Here is an 11,190-nt window from a genome sequence, read left to right as displayed (position 1 = left end):
GAGGCTGGGACTCAGGTCTTAGGGTGTCTGTGTCTTGAAAGACATGACACCCTTGGCTTCTCTCCTCAGCCTGGCGGCCCCTCCCCGGCTGTCTGGTCTCACCCCTATGAGCCCCAATTCCCAACGGGGCTCCAGCCCTCACCAGGGCCCGTGCTGACCCCCTAAGTCGTGTGGGCAGATGCAACCACTACAAGGCCATGTCCCAATCGGTGGCTCCAGCCCGGTCACTGCATGAATCACTCTGGTCATATCCTTCCAGGCTCACCAGGGCACTGATGGTCGGTGACCTGCTGGGGCATGCAGGCCCATGGCACAACCCTTGAGTCCCAGGTCTCCATCTGTGTGGGAGAGCAGCCACTGATCCATGGTCTTCCTACCAGTCCCCGGTGGGGCCTGGGAGGTCTTGTCCCACAGTCTGTACCTGCCAAGCCTGCCCCAGGAGAGGACGTCCAGAGCTCCTGGTGGCGGCCTCACCCTCTCCAACTTTCTGAACTGATCGGCTGGAAACTAATAAAGCCAGGAGACCCAGCAGGCCACCATGTCCATGACGAGTCTGCCTCCACCCTTAAAAAAAATGTGCAGTGTGTATAGGAATTTGTTCATAGTTTTTTTTTTAAACTATAGTCCGGCCTTCCAACGGTCTGAGGGACAGTGAACTGGCCCCCTGTTTAAAAAGTTTGAGGACCCCTGGACTAGATGGTCAGGCTTCCCCTACAAGTTGCTCTGAAAGAGACCACATCTGAACATCCTGGATAGAGAGAAGATGGTGGAATTGAACTCAACGTCATTAGAGCCAGGTTATTGGTCTAATAGTGAACTCAGCCCCATGACACAATTATCAGCCAAGCAAGAGGGGGAAATGACACTATGAAGGCACTCAGAACTTAGATTAACCCACCGTCTGAGATTAAAAGGGCAGCGTTTAGGATAATTGATGTTACGTTGTGGAGGTTGAAGTCAATGAGATCAAATGAAATGTATACGAGTGGTTGAACAGAAAACCAATGACCAACTATTTAAGTCGCCACCCAATCATAATAAGAAGTTATGTTCCCCAAACCACGCTGTGTGAAAGGTTCCTGACCTTGGACGAGGGATTTGCATTTTGTTTTTGTAGGCACTCTGGCAGCAGAGTGGGGTCCCTCTTGGGCTACGAGCCACACAACCAGTCTTTGAGAGCCACCAGCAGCTCTATGGGAGAAAGATGAGGTTCCCTAAGCCCATCGAGCGTTCTGGTCTTAGAAACCCACATGGGAAGTTCTACTCTGTCCTATCAGGTCGCTACAAGTCGTAATCAATTCCACTGCATGGGTTTGGTTTGGTGTGGTTTGGGGTTGTGTGTGTGTGTGTGTGTGTGTGTGTGTGCATTCTTACTGTAAGATACCACTCAAAGCTCATCTCCTCGTGGAGACCTCTCAATCATGCCAAAAGGAAAGGAAAGAGCCAAGACTCAGGTCTCCTTGTGCCAAAACTGGGGTCCTCAACATGCCCTTAGTATCCTGCATCTGTCCATCTCAGAGCTCTCTGCCCAGGATGTTTGGCAGTGGAGTGGTAGCATTTATTTGTTTCACTCTTATCCGTATTTGCTGATTTTCCTTCACTATAGATATAATGCTTGCACATATATAGGGGGGAGTGACATTATAAAAGTTAATAGTTATATAAATATTGAGCTTTGACAGAAAAGCCAAAACATGAAATCGTCAAATTGTAAGGTATAGTTTAAACTCATTCTTTTAAGGCAGTTTCAAATCTTGTTTAGCAAAATTGTTCCTCTCCCCTGTCCCTTAATAAGTGTGCAAGGCTCTGAGATGATTAAAGTTTATTGTGCCAACCTGGCTGATAAACACATGTGGGGTTAATTGAAGGGCGGAGAGAGAAAGGGCTCAGTGAGCCTCGCCTTTCTAGTTCTCGGGTCTCTTGTTTTCTGATGGTCGGATCAGGGTGCAGCTGCCTTAACCAGTTCCCTGCTTCAGCTGGCAAGGCTCACTTCCTGCAAGATATTCCCAAGGAGAAGCCACATGAACCTACCCCGATGCAGCTCTGGGTGCTGGAACAGCCATGTGGAGACCCCTGCCAGCACCAAGATGCTTACACATTCACTGACTCGACTTTCCTCCTGCAGTGGGCATCATTGCGTGTGTTTTGTGAGACGGAGGAGGACTTTATGGATTGGTATCAGACCTATGGGTTAATGTTGGACTTGTGGGTTTGGGGAGCACTGGGTTGGGATGTTTTCTTGATGTGCACTTACCTTTTATATAAAACTCTCTTATACATATTAGTTTCTGTGGATTTGTTTCTCTCATGTACCCAGACTCACACAGGCTCCAACCCCCTGCCATTGTCCATTCCAACCCACAGAGACCCTATAGGAAGAGTAGAACTGCCCCATAGGGTTTCTAAGGGTGTGGATCTCTACAAAGCACATCCTTCTCCTATGGCGAAGGGCTGGTGAGTTCAAACTTTTGGGCTAGCTGTCAAGTACCTTCACTCCAGTACCACCAGGGTTTCTGTCCCACCCCTCCAAGAGAAAAGCCAAACTCACGTCATCAGGTCAATTCTGATTCAATCCTACGTGACAAGAACAAAGCTGTTCTTCAGGATCTCCAAAAGTGCAAGTCTTGATGGGAGCAGTCTCATCTTTCTCCCGAGAAGCAGCTGGTGTGTTTGAACTGCCAGCCTTGTGATTAGCAAACTAGTGCCTTAACCCACAGCACCACCAGGGCTCCTACCCACTCCTCAAAACTTCACTGTCATTAAGTCCATTCAGACCCGTCATAACCCTATAGGACAGGATAGAACCGCCCCTGTGGGCTTCCAAGACTGTAATTCTTTATAGAAGTAGAAAGGCTCATCTTTCTTCCAAGGAGTAGCTGGTGGTTTCAAACTGCTGGCCTTACAGTTAGCAGCTCAACGAGTAAACCAGTAGGCCACCAAAGCATCGGGGATAAAACAGGAACTACCAGGCCCTACCCTGCCCCCACCCCACAGGACCCAGCTTCCACCAGAAAACCTCCAACACCGAGTAGGACCCCTCAAGGGGACCCAAGGGTAAGAGACACAAAGCAGAGAGACATGGTTGCTGTTACATCCACTTTATTGCATTCAACATGTTAAGAATCCAAACCACCCCTAGGCTCAGTCCCACTGAATTGCCTCCCTCTGGGCCTCTGCCCAGGTTTTCCCCAGCTGCCTGGAATGCCCCTTCCTCGTCTCCATTTGCAAACCCCTACTCACCCTTTTCAGCCCAGAACCCTGAGGTCCTGGGCATCACTTATTTATCAAACCCTAGAACAACTGGCATGAATCACCAGGGCTAGCCAGAGGCCGCTCACATTCAGGATCGTGGAATTCTGATGAAGGGCCCAGGTAAGAAGCTGGGAGCGGGAGGTGGGAGGTAGAAGAGGTGGGGCTCATCCTATGAGCTGGTGGCTAGGCCACAGAGGTGTGCAGCGCGGGATGGGACCCACTGAGGGCTGGCACAGGCCTCTCCCTCCGGGCTCTCTGGAGCTCTGACCCCAGGTGACGGCTCAAAGAACAGTAAGATTAAACAAAAACAACAGTAAGATGTTGAACCTGTTCCCATCTACAATGAAATATGGCTAGAGGGGCTGGTTGAGGATTCCCTGACCTCTCAGGTCAAATCTGAGTCTGGCCTAAATCCCACCTTCCCTCCGAGCATGTCCTCTGGAAAGACTGCAAGCCAGGGTTCTGACCCACGCTGGCCCCCAGCTCCCCTCTAAGGACAAGTCGTGTAGGGATTGGCCAGGGCAGCTGACAACTACACCTACATCTCATTCCCCTCTCCCCGAGCAGGGAGTTGAGGCAGGTCCAGGACAGGTCCCAGCCGATCCCAACTTCCCAGGCAGCTGAGGTGTGCAGAGAGAGTCACCATGGGCCAGACACAAACAGCTTTACCAGGCCGTGTTCCCATGTGGCTCCAAGCCCAAGCCCCTGAACCCCTACACCTCCCTCACTCGCAGCTGCGCCCCAGCCCGCTTCACTGGGCCTTCTGCTGGAGTCTGCGGCGCACCAGCTGGCTCAGGAGGAACGCGGTGAGGACGCTGCTGCCCACGGTGAGCAAGAAGAGGCCGGAGAAGTTCTGAGGCCAGTGGGTATGCAGACGCTCATAGATGGGTCGCCGGGTCTCGTAGTCCAGCGCCACGGCTTCCAGCTGGGCCAGCGTGCACAGCACCAGGAAGACGTGGAAGATTTGGTGGCCCTGCCCAAAGATGTGGCAGCTGCCGGGGAACCAGCGTTCCGGCATAAAGGCCGAGAAGAACGCGGCAGCCAGCAGGAAGAAGATCACCTGGCACTTGTGGTAGAGAAGAGCGGGGTCGTCCAGGGCAGAGGCAGGGGACACCAAGATACGGTGCACCACAGGACTGATGTCCAGTGCATAGGCCAGTGCCGAGGGCATCTCCTGGCAAGTGCGGCCCAGCAGGCCTGACATCTGGCTGTACTTGTTGTAGCAGGACCCAGTGCAGGAGAGCCAGGCGAGGAAGGCAGCCAAGGGCAGGAAAACGGCCTGCACCTGCTCGTGCCAGGCGGGCTCGATGGCGTAGTAGAAGTGAGCAAGGGCACTGCCAAACTGGTAGACAGCCACCCCCACGTAGTCCAAGAAGAAGAAGCTGTAATGCCAGAACTCGGACTTGGCCTGCAGGAGGTGAGCCAAGGCACTGAGGGAGAGGTAGGTGAAGGAGGAGAGGACGATGATGAAGAGGGGCAGGGCATGCGTGTCCCCCCAGAAGTCCACGGTGCCCATGAAGACGGCCAGCCGCAGCAGCAGCCCCAGGGCGGCCAGCAGGTGAGTCCACACATTCACCGCCTCGTTGTGCTGCCGGAACAGCGTGCGGAAGTAGAAGCTCCAGGTCTGGTGCAGCGGCCGGTAGCCCACGTAGATGTAGGGCTTCCAGAAGAGGCGGGGCACCTCGGTTCGGTTCACTGTGAAGACAGGCGCCGGCTGCAGGGATGGCTCCAACTCCTGGGGAACCAGCTGCAGGCGAGGCAGGAGGTGGCTTAGCTTCTGGGCCATCGCCGATGCCATGGCTGTGGACTGGGGCAGGGAGCTGGGGAGAGAGGCCAGAACACGGTCCTCAGCCTGAAGTTCTCATCTCACATGCCGATGCTAGGGGGGTGGGAGGGTGGTCCTGGCGGGGACAACACTCTGATGGCCACGGCCTACTCCCACCCACCCCGTCCTCTTAGCCCTGCCCTGGGCCTCAGCTCTGACTTCCATGAGAATCGGGATCATAGGTCTGTTCTCTGCTGTCTCCCAAGAGCAGAGAGTCATGCCTGACATGATGCAGGTACTCAGTATGTTTGAGAAATGCATTAAGCACTGACCACCCCTGGCCTTCCCCTCCTTCCCCCACACCCGGGTTTGGGGGCAGCCTCTTCTGTTCCTCTCACCCCAGTCTTGGCTCATACAGAAACCCCAGCTGTTTTCTCCACTAACACGCACATCCAGCCACATGGGACATTTGAGGAGGTGACAGGCTAGCCCAGTGTCCCTTCAGACCACCATCAGCACCCACTGGGGTGGAGACAATGGCCTTGCTGACAGACGGCTGCCCCTTTAGCCCCTTCAGAATGGCCAAGGCCTCCCACGGGCCCTCCCTTACCCTGCATGATCTCAGCCCAGCCACCCTATCTTTCCAGCCTTCAAATCCAGCCACCGGCTCACCAAACCCGTGGACCTGCTGCTTCACCTGCCTCGAGCTTTGCACAGCCTGCTCCCTCGGCCTGGGGCATTCCCTTCATCTTGCCGACCTGGAAACCTCCTATCTATCCCTCAAAACCTGCTTCTTCTGTTATGCCTCCCCTGGTCTCCTGATGACGACCTTGGGACCATTATAATGCTTCTCATGGAGTTTTTCATGTAGACTCATCAAAGATAAGCACTTGGTGTCATTCTTTTGTAATCCCCTGGTGTTTAGCACGAACCTGCTACTCAACATTTTACCAAATTAAAAACAACAACATAACACCCACTCCTACAAGGCATAACTCAGCAAGCCACTTAGTCTTGAACGTCCCCAGCTAACGGGTTATACTTTTCCCCCTCATTTCTCATCAGACCCAAATGGCACTCGCTGTGCTGATGTCCTTTTCCTCAGCTGAAATCCTTGGAGGCCAGTACCAGCAGACACCTCCAAAGGACATCCCCAAGTGCTTCCTCCCCTCCCCTCTTTCTGAAGACACCTCTGTTTTTGTTGCTGTGTGTGTTCCAGTCAATTCCGACTCGTGGTGGCCGATAAAGAGTTATACGATCGAGCATCCGGGAGTTTCCTCATCAAGGATCCCCGGTGGCAGAGGGAGCGGTGCAGTGTGCTGCTCGCTAACCATGAGGTCAGCTGTTTGAGCCCACCAGTCTCTCAGTGGGACAAAGATGAGGCTGTCTGTTCCAGTAAACGTCTAGTCTCGGAAACTCAGAGAGGCACTGTGCAGTGGGAATTGGCTCAAGGGCAGGGAGTTTGGGGAGGTTTGCCATCACTTAAAGAACTCTGCTTGGAGAGTCTAAGAAATGTTGATCCACATCCTCAGGGACCTCATGGTGTGCTGACGATGAGGGAGACAAAAGGAATAGCGCACAGTGGCACAGAACAGAACACAGCCCTCAACCAGCTGGACTGACACAGCGGCTGCTACAATGGGCTCAAGCGCAAGAACAATTGTAAGGAGGGCTCCGGCCTGGACAGTGCTTTGTTCTGTTGTGCACAGGGTCAATCTGAGTTGCAATCAACACCAACACAGAGAACTTGACGCTGTGTTAAGCACTGTAGGTCTCGATGACTCACTTAAGCCTTAGGCCACCTTAGGAGGCGGACACTATCATGAGTCCCATTTTTCAGATAAGGAAACAGAGGCACAGGAAAGTTTGGTCTTTGGCCCTGACACTTACCTAGCAAGTGGCAGAAGCACATGCTGAACCCAAGCTGCACTCTCAACTCCCTTTGTGCGACAAGATGGCAAGTGCTACTGACCACGTGGCACAGTAGTTGGCCTACTATCCCCAAGGTCAAAACCCCAGCCAGCTCTGCGAGAGGAAGACGGGCTTTCTGCTCCGGGGCAGAGTTACAGTCTCAACACTGAGTTTGTTCTGCCGTATCCTGAGGGGTCGCTGTGAGTCAGCATGGACCTGATGGCAGGGGATGCACGCATCGGATGGGGCTTCAGAAAGTTCGTGGGAAAATGGAATGGAAAGAATTATCCCAGGAACGTTCGAAGCTCTCAAATATATCTTCCTATTTTGCCTGGGATTGATTGCTTAATTCAAGCTTATCATCATTCATGATTCCAGCTGCCTATTGAAAGAACTGCCACATCACGCTCCCCTTCCACACACGCTGCCCATCATTCGTTCACCAGACATTGACCGCAAGGAGCTTTGGTGGCAGAGTGGTTATCATTGGACTGTTAACCTCAAGGTCCATAGTTCAAAACCACCAGCCGCTCTGCAAGAGAAAGATGGGGCTTTCTACTCCCATTAAGAGTTACTGTCTCGGAACCCACCGGGGCAGTCCTACACCACCCTATAGGTCCGCATCAATTCGATGGCAGTGAGGAGGAGGCGCAGACTTCCCACGGGGCGTTACAAGGCAAGGAGATTCAGGCAGGAGTAAAACACTCGTGTTCTCTGCTACCAGCAGCACATGAGCAACTCACAGAGCTGTCCAATTCGTTCACACACCATGCAAGTAAAGGCAGGGGCATGCTGTGCACACTTGGTGTCCAGCCCCCAGCTCCCATCAGCCTGGTTTGCAGTCCTCAGCTCCCCCTGCATGACAACTCTGGCCTGGGCTTCCTCTCACTGTTCTTGTTAGTTGCCATCGATTGAAATTCGTGGCAACCCTGTTGTGCAGAGTGGAGCAGTTCTCCACGGTTTTCAACGCCGGGACTTCTCAGAAGCAGAGCCCCAGATCTGTCTTCTATGGTGTCCAGGTAGGTTCCAACACCAATCTTTGGTCTAGAAGTTGAGTGGTTCGCTGTCTTCAGCACCTAGAGACTCCTCTGCTCGTTGGTACTCATGTATTAAATAAGTAATTACGACTGCAGAGTGGAGGTGAAACAGGGGGTTAGAGGACTCTTCTACTTCCTAGCCCCCAGAAAGCCTGGCACAGCAGGTCTCAGCAGCAGACCTTGTTGAAGAACGAATTAATCTGGAACAAGAGAACCAACGCCCTGGCTCACCTGAGGGTCAGGTAGCCAACCCTGGATTGCAAATTGACTGGGCTTCAACTTCAATGCCTGCTCTCCACCATTGCCCACAACTTTGTCTTCCCAGCTCCGCACCTTAGTCATCTCACGCAGCTCCCTTGTTTTACACTGAGGAAACGAGGCCCAGAGTCAGGGAGACCTTTCCAAGAGTTGTCCTCTCCACCCCACTGGGGAGAGGCCAGGCCTAATGAATTCATTGGTATGCTGTCGCCCTACTCCCTGAGTCTTTGTGAGCTGTGAAGTCCACTCCCGGAGTTTTGAAAAGCATAATTACAGCCATCAAATCAATGCCGACAGGTTAGACAGCCCCTGCGAGTTTCCAAACCTGTAACTCTTCATAGGAGTAGAAAGCCTCGTCTTAAAAAAGAAAAGAAAGCCTAGTCTTTCTCCCTCAGAGCGGCTGGTGGTTTCAAACTGCTGACCTGGCAGTTAGCAGGCAAATGCATAATCACTACACCACCGGGGCTCCTTTCCTAAAGCTTAACATGGAGTTCAAAGCTCTCAAGAAGCCTGCAGTCAAGAAGCCTGCTTAACTTTCTTTCACCTACAGTTTTATTTAACACACAGCTAAGCTTATGTGAGCCAGAGGTCTTTTCCCAGGGATAGTTCTGTGACAAAGCCAGCTGAAATGTAATCAGTGTTTAATAAGCTCAACTCTTAGGGCCTTGGTACATTTAATTCTCATGAGATGTTGCTGTGGTTGGGTGCTGTCTAGTCAGCTCCCACCCATAGCAACCTTAAGGACACCATACTTGCATACCTGAGCCCATTGATGCAGCCACTGGGTCAATCCAGCTCATTGAGGGCCTTCCTGTGTGTGGCCAGCCCTCCACGTTACCAAACACGCTGTCCTTCTTCAGGGACTGGTCTCTCCCGACATGACCAAAGTCTGTCATCTTGTCTCTAAGCTGCACTCTGGCCTTACTTCTTCCAATACAGATCTGTTTGTCCTTGTAGCAGTCCATAGTATTTTCAATAGTCTTCTCCAGCATCACAATTCAAATGTATCAATTCTTCTATAATCTTCTTTGTTCAACGTCCAACTTTGCACATGGGTATGATGCAACGTGTACCTTAGCCCTCAAAGAAACATCCTTGCTCTTCTATACTCTAAAGAAGTCTTATGCAGCACATTTACCTAATGAAACACAGCTTTTGATCGTGGATCCAAGTAAGACGAAATCCTTGACAACTTTTCTCCATTTTTATGATATGTTATCTATTGGGCCAGATGCAAGGATTTTGGTCTTCCTTACATTGTGTTGTAATCCATCTGATCCTTATGAGCAAGCGCTTCAGTTCCTTTCACTGTCAGCCAGCCAAGTTGGGTCATCTGCATAGGGCAGGTTGTTAATAAACCCTCCTCCAACCCAGTCCTGATGCCACCCTCTTCTTCATGTGATCCAGCTTCTCTGATGACTGCACAGCATATAGACTGAACAGGTTTGGTAAGAGGATACAACCCTGATGCACACTGTTAGTCTGGGTAGACTAGAGACACAAATCCATAGACACTCGTATGTATATATATGTAATTGTACATTAAGAAAACATCCCAGCCCAGTCCAGATAAAATCCATAAATCCAATATTAGCCCAGTACCAGTCTGAAAATTCCTCTTCAGACTCGAGCAACACATGCAATGATGCTGCGTGCAGGAAGATCACAGGCCATTGGGTGGAAAGTCTTGTGGATCCAGTGGCGTTGTAAGCATCTCAGCGCTGGCATGGGTCTCCGCGTGGCTCCTCCAGCTCAAGGCTCTGCCTGCATCGGTGTAGCTCCATCAGGCTAGTCTGTCAGTAATGTCTCACAGGGAATGAGCACATGTCCCGCCTCCAGGGAGCTGTTTATCTCCTTAGCAGCTCCAAATGAGGCCATCAAGCTGCAATCTGATTGACAGGCTGGACTCCACCCCTCCCCTCTTAAGTCCGCAGTTTATTATGGTCCATCTACGAATTCCTTTGCAGAGTCAATGAAACACAAGTAAACATCTTTCTGGTGGTCTCTGCTTTAAGCCAAGATCCATCTGACATCAGCAATGATATCCCTTGTTCTATGTCCTCTTCTGAATTTGTCCTGAGCTTCTGGCAGTTCCCTGCCAATGCACCACTGCAACAGTTGTTGGATGAACTTAGGCACAATTTTACTTGTGTGCTATATCGATGATATTGTTCTAGAAGTTGAGCATTCTGTCAGGCCACCTTTATTTGGCATAGTCACAAATATGGATCTCTTGTCCATCCCTTTTGGTTTTCCAAATATTAGTCTGCATATTTCCTTATATGATTTGGCTTTGTCTTCTTGAACTGCCCTTTGAATTCTTCTGTTCACCTCTTTGACTTCATCCTTTCTTCCCTTTGCTTTAAGTACGAGTAAAAGGAAGTTTCAGAGTCTCTTCTGACACCCACTCTGAACTTTTCTTTTTTTCCTATCTTTTTAACGACCTTTTGCTTTCTTCATGAATGATGGTCTGGACATCCTCCACGGCTCATCCAGGCTTCTGTCATGAGTGTTCAATGTGCCAGAATCTGTTCTGGAGATGTTCTTGAAATTCTGGTGTGATAGACTCAAAGGTGTATTTTGGCTCTCATGAACTTGTTCGCATTTTCTCCAGGTTTATGCTGAACTTACATGTGAGCAGTTAATGGTCTGTTTCACAGTTGCCCCTGGACTGGTTTTAGCTGCTGACATTGAGCTTCTCCATCGTGTCTTCCCACAGACGCAGTCAATCTGATTTCTGTGTATTCCACCTGGAGAAGTCCATGTGCATAGTCACCTTTCATGTTGTTGAAAGAGGTACTTGCTGGGTGGAGGGAGGGTGGGGTGGAAAGGGGGAACCGATTACAAGCTCTACGTATAACCTCCTCCCTGGATGATGGACAACAGAAAAGTGGGTGAAGGGAGACATCGGACAGTGTAAGATGACAAAATAATAATAATTTATAAATTATCAAGGGTGCATGAGGG

General features: G+C 51.0%; 1 protein-coding gene across 1 annotated transcript; it reads right to left on the bottom strand.

Annotated features, from left to right (window-relative positions):
- Nucleotides 1-3,082: 3,082 nt before the first annotated feature.
- Nucleotides 3,083-5,188, bottom strand: PAQR7 (progestin and adipoQ receptor family member 7). Its single transcript, XM_004705342.2, has one exon. It carries the CDS (start codon nucleotides 5,048-5,050, stop codon nucleotides 4,004-4,006), a length of 1,047 nt encoding a protein of 348 aa, XP_004705399.1. The 5' UTR covers nucleotides 5,051-5,188; the 3' UTR covers nucleotides 3,083-4,003.
- Between the last annotated feature and the right edge of the window lie 6,002 nt (nucleotides 5,189-11,190).

This window comes from Echinops telfairi, unplaced genomic scaffold (assembly GCF_000313985.2).
Source record: "Echinops telfairi isolate 266 unplaced genomic scaffold, ASM31398v2 ScPeMD7_7457;HRSCAF=8495, whole genome shotgun sequence".
Classification (NCBI taxonomy): domain Eukaryota; kingdom Metazoa; phylum Chordata; class Mammalia; order Afrosoricida; family Tenrecidae; genus Echinops; species Echinops telfairi.
This window is presented reverse-complemented; position numbering and strand designations above follow the sequence as displayed.